Source organism: Balaenoptera musculus, chromosome 10 (assembly GCF_009873245.2).
Source record: "Balaenoptera musculus isolate JJ_BM4_2016_0621 chromosome 10, mBalMus1.pri.v3, whole genome shotgun sequence".
Lineage (NCBI taxonomy): Eukaryota > Metazoa > Chordata > Mammalia > Artiodactyla > Balaenopteridae > Balaenoptera > Balaenoptera musculus.
The window spans coordinates 78,955,676-78,980,323 of NC_045794.1; the positions used below are offsets into that span (position 1 = coordinate 78,955,676).

A 24,648-nucleotide genomic window follows, 5' to 3' on the forward strand; every position below is an offset into this window, starting at 1 on the left:
TTTCTTAATATATTTCTTGTTAACCCATTGCCAGAGGTCACAAAATACATGTGTGCCTTAGGATATTTAGGCCATCATATAATCCACACAAATGGAAAAAGTTCAAGAGCATGGCTTATTAACAGCAATGTTGGCTAACACATATCACTATTGTGTCAGATGTTGTGCTGTCACAGGTGCTTCTTCTCCATTTTGAAATTTAATTTCCATATCCTATGATGTGGTACTATTATTATCCTCATTTTACAAATAAGGAAACTGAAATTTGGAGAGATTAAGTGATTTGTCCTAAGCCACACCACTAACCAAGGACTTCAAAGAAAATAAGGCGGAGGTTAATTATGTTGCTCAGTTTGGAATTAATATTTTCTCACCAAAAATATATTTTTGGGACAAAATAATAAATATATCTTATTACATTGATTTTACAATAGGAAACGTCTCTCTCTAAGGAAAAAACTTATTTTTGTCTGCTTATCTAGTTAACCATCTAAGACAAAATGACTTCATGTGATTAGCTAGAAAAAATATTCTCGCCTATGCTGGTATTGAGTTATATTTAATACAGGTTCTCTTAGATTCTTACTTAAGTTTTCAACATTTCTTATTCCTTTACCCCATTCAACTTCCTCTTATAGAGAAAACCAAATGAAGAAAAATGGTGAAAATAAGGAGTGATGGGCTGTTAAGTATAATTATTCAGTTATCTCAGACTCTGCAGTGTCCTGGAAAATTATCATCCAGCAAATACTCACTACTGTACTGTCAAGATATGTATTTTTTTTTTTTTTACTATTACCTTGAAAGTTTCATTTTCTTGCCTCTTTTCGGAAAGAAAGGGGGAAAAGTAGAGTACAATCCCTTTGCAGCAAAGAAACAGTATTTTATGTTATCAGTGCACTTTAGCATTACTTTTTTCATTGAACAAATTTTATTTTGACATTGATAATTCTGTAGATCAACTTACACCTCAAACACCCTTTGTCAAAATTTATCGACTGACCCTATAGGATCCAGTGTCTACTGGACTGGGTCTGAGGTAGTAGCCATGGCCCAAGGGTTCCCAGAACTTATAGTGGAACTGGGAAGATTCACAACAAAGCTTGAAGGCATTTTTCATATAGCAGATCTTACTTATAAGGTTGCTTTTGGCAGTAGCTTTGCACCACAACAAGGGTGAGCTTTGATTCCTCCTGAGGTTGACAGCCACATCCTTGCCCCCAATCTAAAGATCTTTTAGACCCTTTAAAAGATCTTCATCTTTATGACAGACTAACCTGGAATAGAAAATAATAAATGATGTAAGGAAAGTATTAGCATCTTATTGTATTCTTATTTATTTATATGTCTCATTGAATGCTAAACTTTCTTGAGGGTACTTTTTTTTCACTTTTGTATTTTCCACCAAGAAAAATTACTTCTTGTCTACAATCAATACGTATTTATTGAACTGATTAGGAATTTCAACTGGAAAGGCACAATACAGAATTACTAAATTTCTGGTGCCTGATGACTTGGGTTTGGATTCTAACTCTGCTATTTACTTCCTGTATGACCTGGTGCAAGTGACCAAAACTCTCTAGCTCTAATTTCCCCGACTCAAAAGTGGATTAAATGAGATAATGAATGTAAAGTACTTGGCACTTCTTAAGTGCTATTTATACAATGAGTATATACTGGGCTCCTACAATGCTTTAGGTTAGAGGTAAGTGCTGGTAATAAGAGTACAAAACAGGCGAGGTTCCTGTCTTCATGGAGCTCAAGGTAGTTGGAGAGACACACATAAAACAAATAATCACACAAATAAATTAATTACAAATTGCCATGAAAAAAAATTAAGAATTCAATGAGTGATTGTATGAGCAGGGCCTGATATAGATTGTTGAGGAAGGATTCTCTGAGGGAGTGGCATTTAAGCTGAAACTTGAAAGATGAAGAGATTCTCTATTTCCTCTCGTTCCTCAACTCTCTAATCTGGCTTCCATCTCTCTACCTAAATAGCTCTTGCTAAGGTCACCAGTGGTTTCCATATCACTATAATATATACATCTGGCATTTTTCATCCTCTTACTTGACCTCTTAGCACTCAACGCAGTTGATCACTCCCTCCTCCTTGAGACGCTGTCTTTCCTTGGCTTCTCTAATAATAGACGCCTCCTGATCTCTTATCCTCTGACTGCCTCTTCAGTCAGGCCCCTTCGTAGGTACATTTCCTTAAGTGTTTGGACGGCCTCGCCGTGAGCTGTAATTGTGAATAAAAACGCAGTCCTTTTGAGTCATAAAAAAGAAGTGTGTACACGTGAAGGCATTTTTTCGCCCCTCTCCTGGCTTCCGGTGCGCTGTATAAAACCACGTATATAAAACTTTCCGTTTCCAGCCGAGAGGCCCCTCTCCCGCGCGCAGACAGCACCTATCCACAGGGCAGGCACAAGCATTCAACTTGACCCCAGCAGGCAGGTTTGCCCGAGGCGCGGGACGAGGCAGGGGTCAGGTCTCGCGCGGTTTTCCCGACCTTCACAACCGCGCCCGCCTGAGGCGAGCCCGGCCCCGCTCCGCGCGCAAGCCTCACAGTTGAGTCCTCCACCGTCCCAGCGTTCCCCGCGCCCCTACCATCGAGAGCAGCTTCCGGCGTCGCTGGTGTAGGTGGGTGAAGAAGGAGCGGGCCCTCGCCGCCCTGTCTTAGTTCCTCGCGCTCTCTCGGGCAACATGGCGGGTGTGGAGGAGGCAGCGTCCTGCGGGAGCCACCTGAATGGCGACCTGGATCCAGACGACAGGGAGGAGGGAGCTGCCTCTACGGCTGAGGAGGCGGCCAAGAAAAAAAGACGGAAGAAGAAGAAGAGTAAAGGAGCTGCCACAGGTAAAGGGAGTTTTTATGTTTTCCCAGTCCCCGCCGGGATGGCCGAACGGCTCGACTCAGGCCCGGCGGGGCTGACAGGGACTAGGGACTTAGAATCCTGGACTGATTCCCAGGACTGAACGTGTGTCCGGGCCGAGCTGCAGATTCCCAGTCCCAGGGAGAGGCGGCTTCTCGCGTGGTATTAGGGACCTGGTGGGGGAGGGGTGGAGAAGAGGGTGCCTCAGCTTCTGTGGGGTCGCTGGGCCGGAGCCCCTGCATTGCCGGCGCTTAGCTCCCACGCAGACGGTGTGACGGACCTGAAGCCGTGCCCAGGGCCCAGCCCAGCCCTCTCACCTTCCTCGCGGGTTGGCCGGCTCCTCAAAAATCTGGTTCTGACCCATACTGCCGCCTCCTTGCTGGAGCAACGTGGGACGTATTTTCGTCGAGGGTTGGGGGTGGAGTAACCGACTCTTAGTGCCTCAGCAGCACCTCCCCCCACCATCCCAGTTTACGGAGAGATTTGTGTGGTGCGCTGCCCTTTTGGGGGGTGTGTGTATGTATGTGAATGCCCACGCGCTCTTGTCACTGAGTAGTAATAGCAGGATGTGTGGTGGTGGTGCGACTCTTCACCTGCCTAATCCCACAGTATCGTCAAGCTTTTGGGCTTTTAGGCCTGGATTATGATGCCACTTGTAGGCAGTCTGGGTAGGATATTCTGTGGCTCCGAATGGAGCTTCTCTAAATCTACTGGAAAGACAAGGAAAAGAGCTGAAAGTTTTCAGTTGGATTATATTATGAGTTAGAAACTTAACTATTTGATTGTGAGAAGTAAAGTGTTTTTGTTGCATCAAGGCCTTGGTTTTAGGAAGAGTTATTTGTACTGTTAAAAGCAGCCACAGAAAGAGTGAGAGGACAGTGGAGAAGCCAGAAGTGATGAAGTGGAGTTGAGAGAGGTTAGAGAGGGTTAACCTGTATGCTTCTTCTGAAATTTTGATTAGATGGGAGTTGAAGAGGGAGAGCTGTAGGGGCTGGGACGCTTCCAGAGCAAAATTGAATCCCAGGACATAGTCTGGTGGCTGTTCCTGGCTTTCAGATGAAATCCAGACTCTTCAGTTTGTCCTTTTAAGGTGTTCAGCAGAATGACCCTAATATATCTTTAACAGTTGTATCTCTCAGGATGATTTCTCTGCTGTAGCCAGCATGTCACTTCATTATGTGCTACATGGTAATACTACCTCTTTTTACGCATACATGTTACTCCTATAGCTACATTCTAATCACTTCTACAGCAAGGCCTGCTCTTGTGCTTAGCTGTTGGAGAATTTTGTTTTTTAGTAATGGAATATCTTTTCCTACTTATTTTTATTTTACCCAGCCTGGCTTGACAATTTCTTTCTTCCTGAACCCCTGAAGCCCCCAGGGCCCCACAGAAATGCTCTTACTAAGGCCTTCAGCATTTATGGCCCATCTTAAGTCCTTGCTTGGTTAATAAAGTATTTGTTGTAGTCTAATTGTTAAATACTTTAAGAAAGTTAAAACTACTTAAGGGTAGGGAACAACTTACAGTTTAGCTCCTAGCACAGAGAATGTGTAATGAGTATTTTGTTGAATGGGCAGTACCACTTCGATATGGAAGATTTTTCTGCCATTAAATAAATTTTATTCTGCTTCAAGTAATGTTTCTGCTTTTGTTTTCTGAACACTTATCAGGAAGACTTACGTGTCTTTTAGAATCCTTAGAACATATTCTAGTGGGAAGATCTTTATTAGATTTGATTTATGTTATTATATTTGATCAGCAGAGCAACAGGAACCTGATAAAGAATCAGGAGCCTCGGTTGATGAGGTAGCGAGACAATTGGAAAGACAAGCATTGGAAGAGAAAGAAAGAGTTGATGACGATGAAGGTAAATAGTTAATTTGATTTTTGTGGTTAGGAAAGCAAGAATATATGACATTCTTTAACCGAAGCTGTTTATTTGTCCGTATAGTCCAATATTCTCTGATGTTTTACTTAATTGATGTTAAAGCCTCAATGTCATAGATGAAAAGGAAAATGTATTTAGTTATTAGCCACTCTTTAAAAAGTTGGATGTGTTGAATGCTCAAATAACACGGATCTCAACTTTAAAAATGTACTTAACAAAAGGCCGAGTAGTGGGTGAGTATTAATAAGATAAAATTGAATGACTTTTTTTAACTAACTTTTTTTTTTTTTTTTTAATTTATTTATATTTATTTTTGGCTGTGTTGGGTCTTCGTTTCTGTGCAGGGGCTTTCTCCAGTTGCAGAGAGCGGGGGCCACTCTTCATAGCGGTGCGCGGGCCTCTCACCGTCGCGGCCTCTCTTGTTGCGGAGCACAGGCTCCAGACGCGCAGGCTCAGTAGTTGTGGCTCACGGGCTTAGTTGCTCCGCGGCATGTGGGATCTTCCCAGACCAGGGCTCGAACCCGTGTCCCCTGCATTGGCAGGCAGATTCTTAACCACTGCGCCACCAGGGAAGCCCTTAACTAACTTTTATTGAACAACTAATATGTACTAGGCACTATCTTAGGATACTTTCATCCATTCTCATTTTACCCTCACAAAAACCAAGCAAACGGGAAATGATAGTTATATGATTTGCCCAATGTGACACAGCTAGTTTGTGTAGACTAATAGAGCCAGAGTTTCAAACCTAGCACCTGATTCCAAGTCTATTCCTTTTACTCTATCAAAGGTACTTCTCTTTATTTTCGAAGGAGCATGTTGGAGTGCTTCTAAAATCTATCCTGAATTTCCTGACCCCAGATCCTTGTGGTATTTTGGAGCTTTTGCCAAAGATTTCCTTAAAGACAGTAACTCTTAGAATTGTAGGAATTGATGCTATCAGTAAGACAGTGGAGGGAGTGATTAGTTAGGAGAACTATTTTTATTCTACAGCCTCTTTTGGCAGAAGAGGAGATAGGGCTTTCCCATTCTTAATTATCTATTGCTGTGATCTACTGTTCTGCCTCAAGCACTGCCAGTTTGGGCTTATGCCTTCCAGTACTTAGCAACAAATACCTGCTGTACTTTATCATGTTAGGATAATGCAGAGCAGTTGTTTTTCCTTTAGAAGAATAAATTCTCTGCCTTCAAGGAGCTTACAGTCAAATTTAGTGGAAAAAAGTGCCAAGAATTGTTACCAAACCCGGACACCAGGTTGCGGCAAAGGAAAGTACAGCGTTTATTGCAAAATGCCAAGCAAGGAGAATGGGCAGCTCATGCCCAAGAGACCTGAAGGCTTTTAGAGAAGGGTTTTTAAAGGCAACATTAGAGGTGAGGGTTGCCAGGTGCCTGATCAGCTTGTGGACATTCTTCTGATTGGTTGGTTGTGCAGTAACAGGGTGACTTTTTGGGAATCTCAGTTATTAGTTTTCTGGTTTCAACTGATCTGGAGTCTGTGTGCTGGTGGTCAGCATACAGCTAACTTTTTCCACCTGGTTGGGGATTTAGTATCTGCCAACCAACTCAAGGATATGGTTCAAGATATTATCTATAGCCCTTGAGGAGAAACTAAAGTTCCTTAACTTTGTTTTTATGGCCAAACTATTATTATTTTGTCTTGTTTGATTGTTTTCCTTTGTTCTTGCATTTTTCTCATGTCTCTGATTAAATTTGCTCTTTGGAACTCAGGGAAAGCCTAGGAGTCTAAAGCTTTTTCACAAAAGAGGTGGGAGACTTGGGGTCTGTCCCCAGGAAGGCCCCACAGGGTCCTGCTTGGTTTCAGATTCAAGGGAATAGTTAGCTTTTCCTTCTCCTTAAGCAAATCTCTTGTCCATTCTTCCTTGGTTTATGCTTCAGATTATAAACATATTTTGAACTCTTAACAAGAAAGGTATTTGTAAATTCAGGGTATTATAATAGATTGCTGTTGACCCACTGTGTGTAGAATATCAATCACAGTGCTAATTTGAAGACAGTGCCTGCCTTGTTTCATTGCACCTCTGCAAAGTTATATGAATCTCTTGACGTTGAAGGAGGAAATTTTGCTTGTCAGAATGGAAATCTTCAATGTACTAAAGAAGATTTTAGGAATATCAGTAGCTTTCTCCAGTTTGGGTTCATCATTTCCTAATTCATTTTGATAATCAGGATCAACCAGTACTATTAAACTGTTGTGAGAAGTCTTTGAGAGGATGGAAAGCTAATATTTCAATATCTTTGTTCTAAAGGAAAACTGATTATTGTGGAGAGACAAAATATAGAGTTGGAAAGATATACTGGTACCTGCAATAAAATTTATTGAAATTTGGAGGTGGAATTGTGGGCTGAATGCTGATGGAAAGCTCATTGGAAGGAATGGGACTTAAAACCAAACAAAAGAGACCATTTTGGGGCAGGACAAAGTGTAGTGAACAGTGCAAACTGGCCTCATTATGAGACGATTCATTGAGGGAGCTTTTGAGCAATTTTTTTTACCGTTTTTTGTTTGTTTATTCATTATTTGTTTCCTTCCGGTTTTATTGAGCTATAACTGGCATACAGTTCTGTGTGAGTTTAACGTATACAGCATAATGATTTGACTTAGATACATCATAAAATGGTTACCAAAATAAGCTTAGTGAATATCGTAGTTATTTGCTCTTAGTTATTTTAGTTATTTGTGGGTAGATTAGCATACTTCAGAAATGATTGTTGAAATTTATTGAGCAGCATTTTTAGAAATTCAGACACTTAGGTCTATTTTTGATACCTTTATTTAAAATATTTTAACTCACTGTTTAATCTTGGTCATAATCGTATTCTTTATTTTTTCTCAAAGTTTAAGTGTATGGTCATTGAGCTTCAAGCAAAGTTGTTATGAAAACCGACAGGCAGATCATGGCTATTTTGTGTATTCTTTTGCCAGCTGTTTTTTGAAATAGTTCTTATTTTTGGTTATTGGGTTCTTTTGAAAATCTGAAAACTATGAACCTAGGAAAAGTAGAAATTTTTTTGTATACAATTTGATCCAGAAAGAAGGAGAGCTCTTTTTCTCTAATAACAACTATGCAGGAAAAGATATTTTATTTATTTATTTATTTATTTATTTATATTTATTGGCTGCATCTGGTCTTAGTTGCGGCACATGGGATCTTCTTTCTTTGAGGCATGCAGGATCTTTCATTGCAGCGCACAGGCCCTTCGTTGCAGCGTGTGGGCTTCTCTCTAGTTGTGGTGCACAGGCTTAGTTGCCCTGCTGCATGTGGGATCATAGTTCCCCAACCAGGGATCGAACCTGAGTCCCCTGCACTGGAAGGCGGATTCTTTACCACTGGACCACCAGGGAAGTCCCAGGAAAAGATATTTTAAAATATGAGACCCCATTTACCTCTCACTGGATTAAGAATCAGGTGATATTCTTGGTTCAATTTTGCTGTTTATCTGTTACGATTATCTTGGGCATGTCCCTTAAACATTCCTTGTTACCTCATCGGGTTGCTTTAGGATCACATGAGGTCATGAAATACAGGTGTTTAACTGCAAAGCGTATATAAACTGTAACTATTATTATTTCATATGAAGTCATATAGTCACTATTACAGGTATTTCAGTAACACTAGTTATTTTTCTTTGCTTTAAAAAAAAAAGATGTTATTTAATACATTTTCTATTCTTAAAAATATCTTAATTCTTTTAGTAGAGGAAGTCAAAGTAAAGTTTACTAGTGCTTTTGATTGCACAAGTCAAATTCTGATACTTAAAGCTAACAGTATACAAAATTCTAAGAGTATTGGGTCAACTTTGTCGTATGCTATTTAAGATGCACTGTGTGTGGGCTTCCCTGGTGGCGCAGTGGTTAAGAATCCGCCTGCCAATGCAGGAGACATGGGTTCAAGCCCTGGTCCGGGAAGATCCCACATGCCGCGGAGCAACTAAGCCCGTGCGCCACAACTACTGAGCCTGTGCTCTAGAGCCCACGAACCACAACTACTGAGCCCACGCGCCGCATCTACTGAAGCCCTTGCGCTCTAGAGCCCATGCTCTGCAACAAGAGAAGCCACCGCAGTGAGAAGCCCGCGCACCACAACGAAGAGTAGCCCCCGCTCGCTGCAACTAGAGAAAGCCCACGCACAGCAACGAAGACCCAACACAGCCAAAACTAATAAATTAAAAAAAAAAAAAAAAAGCACTGTGTGTGTGTGTGTGTGTGTACTTGTCTGCTTGTGCTTGTTTCGTCCCTCTGCTTATAAGGCTTAAGTGAACTTGACATGTCTTTTCTTAGATGGAGATGGTGATGGAGATGGAGCAGCGGGAAAGAAGAAGAAAAAGAAGAAGAAGAAGAGAGGACGTTAGTGTCTTTAGTTAATCCTACTTGCCAAATTAGAAATGGTTATTAACCAGCAGGTTTGAAGAGTAGATTTAAAGTTACTTAAGATCCTGGTATATGTTAGGGAAATAAATGTAGGCTTAATAGAGGTAGAATTTAGTGACACTCACAGCTATTTGGCAAGTACTTTGGTTTAACAGTCTTGTTATTTTCTTTAGCTGTTATTCAGCCAGGGGATGTTAATAATAAATTTGTTGCATTTTACTGCATGTTAGGGATGAGTTCCTAAAAACTTTTTAATTTAAAATTTGAATAATTCAAATAATTTTGTCAGTGATGACTAAAGTAATGCCACCAAGTGGTAATAGGATAAACATAGTTTGCAGTTCACCTGCCAGTTTTGATATTAAGAGATTCTTGACGAATATTTAATGAGGAGTCCCATTATTTAAAATTTGTGTATGGTGAATTTTTATTAATAACATGTATTGCACTATTTCAAATTCACTTAAAATATGATCCTACTTGTATTTTGTTTCTATAAACGATATAACCAAACGTCTTCATGGACCTGAAACTCTTAGGGAGACTAAGGAGAGACTGTATAGTATTGGGGAATAAAGGTTGGGTTGAGAATCAGAACAAGTTCTAATCTTGGATGCCCTTTGGTTATTGGGGACCATTGAGTGTCTGGCTAAACCTTCCTTTAAAATCTTCAGGCTGAAATTTTATGAATGAGAATATTGAGGGTTTGACTTTCATTTTTATCTCTGGGTTGAAATACTTAAATTATTTTTTAAGAAAGCTATTGGCTCTGCCAGCCATTCCCCTGATATGTCTCTAGGTGGAGATGGAATAGCCTTCTTTCTAGTCAGGCATTCTATCCTGGTTAGATCCTTCTACTCAGGATGTCAGTTTTGCCCCTAGCATAATCTGTATTTAATGAGCACAGATTACTTGCATTCCAGGAATCTCCAGGTATTATGATGTCATATTCCTTCCATTCAAAAATTGTTTGTAGTGTGCTTGTGAGACGTATTACCTGAGAATGGCTTGAGAAAGATCTATTTCTCCAAATACTCTAAAATTGCTTCCTAATGAAGGTAGATAAGCAGGGAGGAGCTTTAAGAGGCTGCTTTGTATTTGCCCTTGGTAGAATTCTTCCACTGACAGGTGTTTTAGTATGATGCCATCAGCCTTTGTTGTGCCTCCTCTGAGGATGTTGTTGAACTTAATGTTCATTATATTTCTTTATGAGCAGTCTTGAGAGACCCTTTTTTTCTGGTCTTAGTATCAAGAATAATTGTGCTTTTCCGAGTAATGTGTTTTATTGCAGAAGCACCATGAACTATGCAAATAACCTAGCCTTTTCTTTTTTTTTTTTTTTTTTGATATTGGCTACTAGAGGATTTAGAGTCAAATCTGGTTTTGTATTGGCCTTATTTCATGTTCTATTTTAGGTTCTTTCTGTGTTTTGATTTTTGCTTTCTGATTTGCTTTGAATGTCTCTTATTTGTGTAGGCTGTCATAAATCACTTATGAAATAAGCCAAATACTGTAATCAGGGGCAGTTTACTGCCCTCATTTTCCTCATCTATAAAGTGAGAGAATTGTAAGTGATAGTTAACAATAACTGCAATACAGATATTTATAATCATAGTTTTAGATAATAACTTGGACATAGTATGTTATAAGTTTCAAAGGTTATCCAAGATTTCACCTAGTTCCTCATTTTGTAGATGAGGAAACTGAGGCTTGGCGCATTTAGGCATTTGTCCAAGTCACAGCTAATAAGTGGTAAAGGCTAGGCTTCAACTTATTTCAATGACAAATTCTTTATTTTTTTCTCTAATGAACTTTTTGAGTCCTTTAACTATCTTGTCTTAATAATTTGTGGACAATATAAAAGGCATCTTTATTAGATTTGTAGATGAAATATAAAGCTGAGGATGATAATACTTTGGTTGACAGAAATCAAGATTTCAAAAGAAAACTGAGACAATAGGCTAATATTAACAAGCTGAAATTTAAATGAGCATATATGAAGTGAGTATAAGGTGATAGAATCCTAAGGATTTTGAGTGCTTCTACAGTGTGAACCAAAAAGCTAGGAATCTTAACCTTTCAGTAGCAGTAGGATTTTTAGAATCAACAGTGTATTCTTATACTAATTGTACCTTATTTGAACTATTAATAGAAGTCAATTCTAGTACCAACTTAAAAGGAACATTGACAAGGTTGGAGAATATGAGTGCAAGTGTTAAGAACCGCATCCCTTAAAGTGGTTTCTCATCATAGAGAGGAAGGAAGCAGTAGAAATGAAAAGTAAATTTTTTTTAACTGCAAAGAGTTAAGTAGAACTAACAGATGAAAGTAACAGGGAGATTAGTGTTGGAAGAGCTTTCTAACAGTTACAGTTCTCCCCAAATGAATGTATTTTAGCTTGGGAATAGTGATTGCCTCCGCTGTCAGGCACTTGGTGCCATCCGTCAGGGGTGTTAGAGGATTCCTGGATTTGAGTGTGAAGCTAAATTAGATGACCTCTAAGGTCGTTTTTGATTTCAAATTCTAAATGTTCCCTCTTCGGAGGAACCTAAAACAGCATTCCCCAAGTTTACTTGTCCATAGAACACTTCTAAACATTATATAAAAAAGAGGAAAACGGTGAGTGTTTGTGAAATATTGAATATTCAGATTAAAAGAGGGAACCAAAAAATGGTTCTGTAGATAAATGATTTGGCTCAGTAAATTGTCATATTTTTCTTTATATGCGTCCTTTTATTTCCCATTGCAGAACAAAAAAATCTAAAATATGTGTTAAAATTTCAGATAAAAACCCATAAGACTGGTTAAAATCAAAAGAAAACCACACACTTCAACTCAGTAGTTGTTACATGTTGCAGGTATACATTGAAAGTCATATATTATTGCATAAATTAAGTCTTATGTAACTTCCTGACATTCCTTGGATACAGCACTTGTTACTAAAAGAAAGTTCTTTGTAGAATAAGAACTATATAAGAACTAGTTCTTATGCATTTAAACAGATTTTTAGAAGACGCATCTCTAAATATTTTTAAAAGCATTTTGGAACACTGGTGTCTTAGAATATAGTTTGGGAAATAATGTGTCCTTAAAACATATGCTAAGTACTGTAACTTTTTTCAAGTATCTGGAAATTTGTATATGGCTACCTAAAGTCTTTTAGCCCTGGGGTATGTATACATACTAATATACTATGTATGTATGTATACATGGTATACATACTATGTATACTAACTTTTATACATAATATACCCTTGGAATAAGTTTTTTACCTATTTTATTAATACACAATAGCTTTATATTTTTACTTTATCGCTGTAGGATTTCTTTTTTATTTTCTTGTTGCTTCTTTGATATTTATTTGCGAAAGCCAGCCTCTGTATGCTATTCCATTTCCAGTATAGTAAATGAAGACAAAAAGATTAAAAGTGTTCTTTGTGCCAAGGCATATACTGTTTAAATACATAATGGAGTTCTGAGGAGTTGAATATTTTTATTCCCAAGTAATTAATTATAAATCAGGAGGTGGCTATTGTGGTGAAATATCTTGTTTTTAACTGTAAATTGATACCAGGGAGGCTCCTTAAAGTCAGGACATATAATAACAATTAGGAACTGAGAAAAACTAATGCTAACTGCTTAATTTTGTTTTTAACTACAGAAGTTAATGCTTTATTTGTATCTCACAGCAAAAGTTCAAACAGACCCTCCCTCAGTTCCAATATGTGACCTGTATCCTAATGGTGTATTTCCCAAAGGACAAGAATGCGAGTACCCACCCACACAAGATGGGTAAGGATCATAAAATAACTTCCAGTTTGACTTTTGAAAGTTGTAGTTTAGCAATAAAGCAGATTTGATTTTTCTTAGGACTTTGCTCCACTACCTTAATAAAAAAGCTTATGAATTTGTTGCAGAGAAGATACAGTAGAAGCCCTCTTATCCAAAATGATTGGGACCAGTAGTTGGTTAATCTTTATTGATAAAAGTTAACTTAAAACAAACATTTGTTTTTCATCATTCTTGATCTTTGAGCATGGATTGCATTGAACTCCACTTTTTTTTTTTCCATGGGCTGAATCCATAATGCATTGTCTGGTCTGTTCCATTTTGAGTTTCTGTGAACAGTAAGAACTAAGTAATCTGCGGGCTGATGCCTATATCTACATTTTTTTTCCTGAAATCATTTACAGTTCCATTTGACAGAAGTATTTTTTGACGACTTGCCTTTATTGAAACTTCTCTGAGTAGTCAACTTAGTTTTCATAGAAACAATTCTTTTTATGTAATGTATAATTAAACTACATAATTACAATAACAAGTACAGATGACTTACACAGGTTTGGGCACAGATAACCTGATTCTTGGAAGTGTTCTGAAAGAATGCATTTTATTTGGTTAGCAGACACTTGAAGTGGCATTATGTAGACTAGTTAAGAGCCTGGAAGCTGGGACCTAACTGCATTTGAATCCCAGTTCTAACACTTATTAGCTTTGTGACTTGGGCAAGTAATTTATCATGTCTGTGCTTTCATTTCCTCATCCATAAAATGGGCTCTGCAAAGGGTTGTTGTGAGGAATAATATATGTAAAGCATTTAGAAGAGTGACAGACACGTCGTAAGCATTAGGTAAGTGTTAGCTGCTGTTATTATTATTATTCAGAACAGGAACCTAGCCACTAGTATTCAGAATACAGTGGGCATTGGTTCGTATGGTTTACAGGGGGATCAGGAGCATTGGTTAATCCAGTGGTTGCAATAGTTGGTTAAGAAAGCTTCTACTGTAGCAATGTTTCTTTGACCTGTAAAGACATCATTGTTTTTCTTTAAACTTAGAAAGGAACACGATGTTATATTTTATGGCATGGGCATCTTTTCTTTGAATTTGAATACATAAATCACTATCCCTGTCTTAAAACATTTATTTTTAAAGTGTTACAAACATGCAGTTTTATATTAATTACATAAATTTTCATAGTACATATGATGTGATGACACTTATTTTTTAATATAATCTTTTTTTTTTTTTTTTTTTTTTTTGCTTGTTTCCTCTTCCTTCCCAACCCATGTAACCACCTAGCAGGTAGCCTTCCATATGTTTTATGCTCATGTATGTGTACATCTATCTCTGTTTGTGTAAGGAGAGTGTTTTGGTCATTATTTGTTTACAAAAACAGAATCGTAGGCACACTTTCCTCCTTCTTGACTTTCTCATCAGGGCTGCATCTTGGAAGTCCCTCTAAGTCAATCAGAATAGCTCTGTTATTCTTTAGAATGGCTTCATAATCTGTGGCATGAATATACCATACTTTATTCCACTATTTTGTAATTGATGAGCATTCACTTTGCCTCCAGTTATTTTTTTTGCTGTTTTAAACCATTTGCAATAAAGATCTCTCTTAAGTATATACATATATATGTATATATACATATATGTGTTTGGGAATACACATATATATCTCCTTATGTGCTGGCAGTTTTATTATGTGATAGTTCTCCAGGAGTGAGATTGCTGAATCAAAGAATATATTAATACTTTATGATTCCCAGATTGCTGGTGATTTTTGAGCATCTTTTGATTATTGGCTTTATTCTTTTGCTCTTGCAGAAGTGTAAAGATTATACTTTTATTTTATTTTATTTTTTATTGGGGTATAGTTGTTTTACAATGTTGTGTTAGTTTCTGCTGTACAGCGAAGTGAAGTAGAGTTCCCTGTGCTATATAGCAGGTTCTTATTAGTTATCTATTTATACATGTAAGTGTATACATGTCAATCCCAATCTCCCAATTCATCCCACCCCCACCCCCCACTTTCCCCCCTTGGTGTCCATACATTTGTTCTCTACATCTGTGTCTCTGTTTCTGCCCTGCAAGCCGGTTCATCTGTACCATTTTTCTAGATTCCACATATATGTGTTAATATACGATATTTGTTTTTCTGACTTACTTCACTCTGTATGACAGTCTCTAGGTCCATTCATGTCTCTACAAATGAGCCAATTTCGTTCCTTTCTATGGCTGAGTAATATTCCATTGTATATATGTACCACATCTTCTTTATCCATTTGTCTGTTGATGGGCATTTAAAGATTTTAAATAACAGTATATATTCATATTTTGTACTTCTGGGTTCCTAGCAGTCTCTTCTATTTTCTCAAACTCTTATTTTTTGTTTTATTACATCTTTAATTGGTCTAGAATTTTTTGTCTAAGGTTGGGAGTGCTAATTTTACTTTCTTTCAAATAGATAGCTAGTTGTGCTAGAATTGTTTCTTAAGTAGTTCATTCTATTTAATTGAATGACCACTTTTGCCATATACTATTCTTATGTAGTGGAACTCTGTTACCTTATATAATGGAACCAATTTCTGTATTACTTATTCTGTTCCACTCATCTATTTGTCTATTTCTATACTAATACTGTTTATTTTGATAATTTGTTAAGTCAGTTGTTTCTCCTCTGCCACACAACCTAACCAAACAGTTCTATTTTTACTTTTCTCAGCTACTTTTGGTCATATTTTTAGTTTTAATACACATACCCATAGAAAAATGCCTTTCTTATTGGAATCACATCATACTTATGTATGTTTCAGAAAACTGACAGTTGTATCACATTGACTTATCCATTGTCATTGTATATTTTCCAACTTATTCTGATTTTTTTTTTTAATGTAGGTCCTGTCCCTTTTTTGTTAAGTTTGTTCTTAAGTGTTCTATTGTTTTGTTACTGATGTGAACGAGATATTTTTATTCCCATTTCCATTTCTGTTTTCTTATTGCTAAAGGGGAAGAAAGCCATAGATTTCCTATACTTGTTAACACACTGTTAATATTTTTAACAACATGAATATGGTGGAACACTTGAAGTAATGTTTAATATAAGAAAAAATAATTGGGATTTTGTAAATCTTAGAAACTATTTGCTATCATTTTCTAATGCAAACTAAACATTGTATAGGTGGAATAAGTTCCATTTTTGAAACAATACAGGAAGATATTAATTATATATTATAATATCTCTTGGGATAATACTTTTCTTAAATATTGAAAGCAATGTTGTGTGCTGTCCTGGAGAAATACAAAAGAAATTAAGATACTGTGGTTATGTTTGTTCTTTAGTAAATCTCAATTTTTTTGAGATTCATATAATCAGTTTTGACTACTTGCAAATAGATTACAATCAACATTCTTACGGATTTGGTAAAGTATTAAATATAGTTTTGTATCTTCCCTTCCTTGATTGAAAATTACATGAATTATTACAAAGAACTTACCTGTGTAACTGCCACCCAGGTTGAGTGCATTATGTTAACTTTTTATTTTGAAGTAATTTCATATTTAACAGAAGTAATTCCATTCTGTGAGCCTAGTACACAGAACTCCTGCATACCTTTCTCAGAGTATCTTTAACATTTTGTCACATTTGCTTTATCGTTCTTAATCTCAATGGAATATGACACTTATGTATAATACACAAATAACTCTCCATTTTCTCCTTGGAAGATAGAAAGAAGGCAAATGTGGAAAAATGTTATATTGGTGAATCTGTACACATACTGTTTTTCTGAAGTATTTGAGAATAGGTTGTGCATTTTGGGGTGGGTTACTAGATAAGTAGATATTGTGTCCTTTTCAGGGTTGTCAAATATGAAGGCACACGATGTCAATTTCTTTCACTTGGATAAGGTATTAACCAGTTTCTCTATTATATCATTATTGTTTTTCCTCTTGTAATTAGTACTTTGTGGGAAATTATTTTGAGAATGTAAATATCTCATGCCTTAGGAACATCTTCCTTACGCGTAGAAATCCATGATTTTTTAATCAGTTTTTACTAGGATGGTTGTTGCTCTTTAAAAAATTTAACATTCTGCATGCATTTCCTGTCATTAAAATTTTTTTTTTTTTTTTTTAATAAATAAATTTATTTATTTATTTTTGGCTGTGTTGGGTCTTCGTTTCTGTGCAAGGGCTTTCTCCAGTTGCGGCGAGCGGGGGCCACCCTTCATCGCGGTGCGCGGGCCTCTCACTATCGCGGCCTCTCCCGTTGCGGAGCACAGGCTCCAGACACGCAGGCTCAGTAGTTGTGGCTCACGGGCCTAGTTGCTCCGCGGCATGTGGGATCTTCCCGGACCGGGGCACGAACCCGTGTCCCCTGCATTGGCAGGCGGATTCCTAACCACTGCGCCACCAGGGAAGCCCTGTCATTAAAATTTTTTGAAACCAATTTTAATAGCTATAATGCTGTTCTGTTCTGTATCTAGCACAATTTTATTAGCTATTACCCTATTTTTGAACATTAATACTGTTTTCAGTTTTTTGCCACTAGAAAAATTTCTGTGATGAACATCTTATACATTAATTGGATCTGATTTTTCCCTTTTTCTAGATCTCTAGAAATAGAACAAAGAATTATTTTGAAATTCTTGATATATATTTCTAAATTCAGTAGGCAGTTTTTTGAGACACTTGTTAATTTTACAAGCAATACATGTTCATTATAGGACAGTTAGGAAATACAGATAAGCAAAAAAAAAGTAAAAATTTCCTTAATTCTGCCTGTGATTTAAAACCACTGTTTACTGTCTACTATTAGTTTTACTGTATTTGATCACTTGGTTAATGTGGTGACAGCCAGCTGTTTCTTTTTTAAAGGTACTTTGTTCTTTTTGCAGTTTCCAAGTAATCTTGGAAATCTTGTGGGATACTTTGGTACTGTTGGAAAATCCTTTTTTTAACAACCTTTCACTTAATTATTTTAATATCCATTGATGATCCTTGCTTTATTAGTTATTTTATGAGGACTTAATAATGGTGAATTTCTAATTCTGTCATGCCTTCTACATTTATTTGCTGACATTATTCTATAAGAAGAATTTTCCTTTACCAGCTGGGGATCAACTATAATTTCTTCTTATAGGCAGTTAAACATGCTTTCTCTCTCTCTCTCTTTTTTTCTTTTTTGGGCCGTGCCTTGTGGGTTGTGGGATTTTAGTTCCCCAACCAGGGATTGGACCCAGGCCTTTGGCAGTGAGAGCTCGGAGTCCTACCCCTGGACCGCCAGGGAGTTCCTTTTTTTTTCTCTTTAAATACCAGTTTCCAGAGGAAGGAATTGGTGTCATAGCTGCATCATTCTTAACTATTTCTGGGCTAAAGATATGTATTTTTTTATAGATACGCATTTTAAATGGTTTTTGTAAATGTGTCATATAGTGCTTTAAGAATGCACATATAATCACTTTTAAGTTATCTGTGCAATGAGTTCAGAAACATTTATGACTATTAGAAATTAATAGTCAGATACCTTTGTATCTTTTGGTTTTACTTATATTTTTCTGCTTTTAATACATCCACCAGTAAAGATGATGAAATATTAAAAAGACTCAAATATCAAAGAGGTGCGAAGAATTTACATACTCTATATTATTATTATTTTAAAATATTTATCTATTAATTTTTGGCTGCGTTGGGTCTTAGTTGTGGCACGTGGGATCTTTCATTGTGGCGTGCAGTCTCTTCATTGCAGCACATGGGCCCTCTAGTATAGCGTGTGTGCTTAATTGCCCCACAGCATGTGGGATCTTAGTTCCCCGACCAGGGATCGAACCCATGTCCCTTGCATTGGAAGGTGGATTCTTAACCACTCGACCACCAGGGAAGTCCCTATATATTGTATAAACACCTCCTATAGAGATTCTCTTTCAAGCAGTTGTTTTGATAGTTTTTTTTTTTTTTTAAAGTTCTATATCTTTTTTTTTTTTTTTAATTAATTTATTTATTTATTTTTGGCTGTGTTGGGTCTTCGTTTCTGTGCGAGGGCTTTCTCTAGTTGTGGCGAGCGGGGGCCACTCTTCATCGCGGTGCGCGGGCCTCTCACTGTCACGGCCTCTCTTGTGGAGCACAGGCTCCAGACGCGCAGGCTCAGTAGTTGTGGCTCACGGGCCTAGTTGCTCCGCGGCATGTGGGATCTTCCCAGACCAGGGCTCGAACCCCTGTCCCCTGCATTGGCAGGCAGATTCTCAACCACTGCGCCACCAGGGAAGCCCTGTTTTGATAGTTTTGTTTTACAGACATAATTTTTTTTAAAGGCATGCCTCACCTGACTCTCAGTTTAATTAACTGCCTTTTGGAATAATTGGTATGACTTAGAATGATTTTTTTCATCTTATTTATAAATTTTTGTTAAATAGACTGTCAAAAAATCAAATTTAGGAAAAGGGAAAACTCCTTCATAATCTTTCTCTTTCATTTGGGCCTGTAATTATAATTATAGACCCTGGCACTAAGCTCTCGAATATCACTGATGACTTTCAACTTGAACTCAAGACTTAGCAAAAGAATTTATTTAATTCAATTGATTGATAGTTCTTTACTAACAATGCAGAACATTCCATAATCTTTTGAAGAATCCACTGCTTCTAAGAGTTAGCCAGGAACTTTCCTGGCGGTCCAGTGGTTAAGACTCCATGCTTCCACTGCAAGGGGTGCGGGTTCGATCCCTGGTCAGGGAACTAAGATCCCACATGCCACCCTGAGGCCAAAAAAAAAAGAGTCAGCCATTCAACCTTCAGAAGTGTAAAATAGTCATGAGATCTATTGATTTCAGTATTGGGGATCTTTATTGTATCATGTTCTGATTCTAAAATGTCAAATAGCGTTTGAAATTTAATTACACTTATGTTTTAACCTATAAGAAGTCGATTTGAAGAATCTTTTTATTTTTTTATTTTTTTATTTTTACAAGAGATAAATAGACTGACACCAAGCATTGTAAATGGATGATCACAACAAAAGCAACAATGATTGCAATTACCAAACACAAAACACACTCATACTATGTCATAATATTGACATTCAGTCCAGTAATCCTCCATTGAAACAGCTCCTTTACTTTGCAGTGAAAATTGATTTGTATATTTTTTGCCTCTGAGTTCTTGTGGGATTTTTTATTTTATTCAAACAGAAAGTCACAAAAACTATAATCATCCTCATCGGTTCACTCAGTCCCATGTAATTAATTTTTTTTTCATCTTGATCTTTTGTTAGCACTTTAATGAATTCATCAATTTTCCATTAGAGTTCTGAAAATGCTTATTCATTCAGTTCAGCAGTATAGTCAGTTACCAGAAACCTGTACTTGTCAGAGTCTTTTCCATGAATTCCTTGAAGATGAAACCCTTTTATAGGAACATATTTGCAAAAGCATCACGGTACACCCAGAACTGTCTGTAAATGACAAAAGACTTAAAAATGACCACAGTTAAAGATTTGATGAAAGTTCATAATAATGCAATTGACAAGGAAATTTAGTTATTTCTGAGATATACATTTTAAAGTAATAACTAGAATTATGACATAACATGATACCAGAACATATAAGATTTTTAGAAATTTCATGTAATATCTGAAACATTTATATTAACATATTTCCATACAAATAACCCAAAGAAAGTTTAGTATTAGTTTTTTGTTTGTTTGTTTGTTTTTTTATACTGCAGGTTCTTATTAGTCATCAATTTTATACACATCAGTGTATACATGTCAATCCCAATCGCCCAATTCAGCACACCACCATCCCCACCCCACCGCGGTTTTCCCCCTTTGGTGTCCATATGTTTGTTCTCTACATCTGTGTCTCAACTTCTGCCCTGCAAACCGGTTCATCTGTACCATTTTTCTAGGTTCCACATACATGCGTTAATATACGATATTTGCTATTCTCTTTCTGACTTACTTCACTCTGTATGACAGTCTCTAGATCCATCCATGTCTCAACAAATAACTCAATTTCGTTCCTTTTTATAGCTGAGTAATATTCCATTGTATATATGTACCACATTTTCTTTATCCATTCCTCTGTCGATGGGCATTTAGGTTGCTTCCATGACCTGGCTATTGTAAATAGTGCTGCAGTGAACATTGGGGTGCATGTGTCTTTTGGAATTGTGGTTTTCTCTGGGTATATGCCCAGCAGTGGGATTGCTGGATCATATGGTAATTCTATTTTTAGTTTTTTAAGGAACCTCCATACTGTTCTCCATAGTGGCTGTATCAGTTTACATTCCCACCAACAGTGCAAGAGGGTTCCCTTTTCTCCACACCCTCTCCAGCATTTGCTGTTTGTAGATTTTCTAATGAAGCCCATTCTAACTGGTGTGAGGTGATACCTCATTGTAGTTTTGATTTGCCTTTCTGTAATAATTAGTGATGTTGAGCAGCTTTTCATGTGCTTCTTGGCCATCTGTATGTCTTCTTTGGAGAAATGTCTATTTAGGTCTTCTGCCCATTTTTGGATTGGGTTGTTTGTTTTTTTTATATTGAGCTGCATGAGCTGTTTATATATTTTGGAGATTAATCTTTTGTCCATTGATTCATTTGCAAATATTTTCTCCCATTCTGAGGGCTGTGTTTTCATCTTATGGTTTCCTTTGCTGTGCAAAAGCTTTTAAGTTTCATTAGGTCCCATTTGTTTATTTTTGTTTTTGTTTCCATTACTCTAGGAGGTGGATCAAAAAAGATCTTGCTGTGATTTATGTCAAAGAGTGTTCTTCCTATGTTTTCCTCTAAGAGTTTTATAGTGTCCGGTCTTACATTTAGGTCTCGAATCCATTTTGAGTTTATTTTTGTGTATGGTGTTAGGGAGTGTTCTAATTTCATTCTTTTACATGTAGCTGTCCAGTTTTCCCAGCACCACTTATTGAAGAGACTGTCTTTTCTCCATTGTATGTCTTTACCTCCTTTGTCATAGATTAGTTGACCATAGGTGCGTGGGTTTATCTCTGGGCTTTCTATCTTGTTCCATTGATCTATGTTTCTGTTTTTGTGCCAGTACCATATTGTCTTGATTACTGTAGCTTTGTAGTATAGTCTGAAGTCAGGGGGTCTGATTCCTCCAGGTCCGTTTTTTTCCCTCAAGACTGCTTTGGCTATTCGGGGTCTCTTGTGTCTCCATACAGATTTTAACATGATTTGTTCTAGTTCTCTAAAAAATGCCATTGGTAATTTGATAGGGATTGCATTGAATCTGTAGATTGCTTTGGGTAGTATAGTCATTTTCGCAATATTGATTCTTCCAATCCAATAACATGGTATATCTCTCCATCTGTTGGTATCATCTTTAATTTCTTTCATCAGTGTCTTATAGTTTTCTGCATACAGGTCTTTTGTCTCCCTAAGTAGGTTTATTCCTAGGTATTTTATTCTTTTTGTTGCAATGGTAAATGGGAGTGTTTCCATAATTTCTCTTTCAGAGTTTTCATCATTAGTGTATAGGAATGCAAGAGATTTCTGTGCATTAAGTTTGTATCCTGCAACTTTACCAAATTCATTGATTAGCTCTAGTAGTTTTCTGGTGGCATTTTTAGGATTCTCTATGTATAGTATCATGTCATCTACAAACAGTGACAGTTTTACTTCTTCTTTTCCAATTTGTATTCCTTTTATTTCTTTTTCTTCTCTGATTGCCGTGGCTAGGACTTCCAAAACTATGTTGAATAATAGTGGTGAGAGTGGACATCCTTGTCTTCTTCCTGATCTCAGAGGAAATGCTTTCAGTTTTTCACCATTGAGAATGATGTTTGCTGTGGGTTTGTCATATATGGCCTTTATTATGTTGAGGTAGGTTCCCTCTATGCCCAGTTTCTGGAGAGTTTTTATCATAAATGGGTGTTGAATTTTGTTGAAAGCTTTTTCTGCATCTATTGAGATGATCATATGTTTTTATTCTTCAGTGTGTTAATATGGTGTATCACATTGGTTGATTTGCATATATTGAAGAATCCTTGAATCCCTGGGATAAATTCCACTTGATCATGGTGTATGATCCTTTTAATGTGTTGTTGGATTCTGTTTGCTAGTATTTTGTTGAGGATTTTTGCATCTATATTCATCAGTGATATTGGTCTGTAATTTTCTTTTTTTGTAGTATCTTTGTCTGGTTTTGGTATCAGGGTGATAGTGGCCTCATAGAATGAGTTTTGGAGTGTTCCTTCCTCTGCAATTTTTTGGAAGAGTTTGAGAAGGATGGGTGTTAGCTCTTCTCTAAATGTTTGATGGAATTCACCTGTGAAGCCATCTGGTCCTGGACTTTTGTTTGTTGGAAGATTTTTAATCACAGTTTCAATTTCATTACTTGTGATTGGTCTGTTCATATTTTCTGTTTCTTCCTGGTTCAGTCTTGGAAGGTTATACCTTTCTAAGCGTTTCTCCATTTCTTCCAGGCTGTCCATTTTATTGGCATAGAGTTGCTTGTAGTAGTCTCTTAGGATGCTTTGTATTTCTGCGGTGTCTGTTGTAACTTCTCCTTTTTCATTTCTGATTTTATTGATTTGAGTCCTCTCCCTCTTTTTCTTGATGAGTCTGGCTAATGGTTTATCAATTTTGTTTATCTTCTCAAAGAACCAACTTTTAGGTTTATTGATCTTTGCCACTGTTTTCTTTGTTTCTCTTTCATTTATTTCTGCTCTGATCTTTATGATTTCTTTCTTTCTGCTAACTTTGGGTTTTGTTTGTTCTTCTTTCTCTAGTTCCTTTAGGTGTAAGGTTAGATTGTTTACTTGAGATTTTTCTTGTTTCTTGAGGTAGGCTTGTATAGCTATAAACTTCCCTCTTAGAACTGCTTTTGCTGCATCCCATAGGTTTTAAATCGTCGTGTTTTCATTGTCATTTGTCTCTAGGTATTTTTTGATTTCCTCTTTGATTTCTTCAGTGATCTCTTGGTTATTTAGTACCATATTGTTTAGCCTCCATGTGTTTGTGTTTTTTATGTTTTTTTTCCCTGTAATTCATTTCTAATCTCATAGCGTTGTGGTTGGAAAAGATGCTTGATGTGATTTCAATTTTCTTAAATTCACCGAGGCTTGATTTGTGACCCAAGATGTGATCTATCCTGGAGAATGTTCCATGCACACTTGAGAAGAAAATGTAATCTGCTGTTTTTGGATGGAATGTCCTATAAATATCAATTAAATCTATCTGGTCTATTGTGTCATTTAAAGCTTCTGTTTCCTTGTTTATTTTCATTTTGGATGATCTGTCCATAGGTGTAAGTGAGGTGTTAAAGTCCCCCACTATTATTGTGTTACTGTTGATTTCCTCTTTTAGAGCTGTTAGCAGTTGCCTTATGTAGTGAGGTGCTCCTATGTTGGGTGCATATATATTTATAATTGTTATATCTTCTTCTTGGATTGATCCCTTGATCATTATGTAGTTTCCTTCCTTGTCTCTTGTAACATTCTTTATTTTAAAGTCTATTTTATTTGACATGAGTATAGCTACTCCAGCTTTCTTTTGATTTCCATTTGCATGGAATATATTTTTCCATCCCCTCACTTTCAGTCTGTATGTGTCCCTAGGTCTGAAGTGGGTCTCTTGTAGACAGCATACATGTGGGTCTTGTTTTTGTATCCATTCAGCAAGCCTGTGTCTTTTGGTTGGAGCATTTAATCCATTCACTTTTAAGGTAATTATTGATATGTATGTTCCTATGAC

The 24,648-nt window shown here is 36.9% G+C and overlaps 1 protein-coding gene across 3 annotated transcripts in view; it reads left to right on the forward strand.

Moving 5' to 3' along the window:
- The first annotated feature begins 2,593 nt into the window (after window positions 1–2,593).
- Window positions 2,594–24,648, forward strand: part of METAP2 (methionyl aminopeptidase 2) — a 34,311-nt gene continuing 12,256 nt past the window's right edge. Inside the window, exons 1-4 of one of the 3 annotated variants that reach the window (XM_036865157.1) lie at window positions 2,594–2,857; window positions 4,636–4,743; window positions 9,065–9,130; window positions 12,844–12,946. In XM_036865157.1, coding sequence (XP_036721052.1) covers window positions 2,707–2,857; window positions 4,636–4,743; window positions 9,065–9,130; window positions 12,844–12,946 — 428 coding nt within the window. In that variant the 5' untranslated portion in view covers window positions 2,594–2,706. The remainder of the gene's footprint in view (window positions 2,858–4,635; window positions 4,744–9,064; window positions 9,131–12,843; window positions 12,947–24,648) is intronic. The other 2 variants (XM_036865156.1, XM_036865155.1) reach the window with 2 other exon arrangements.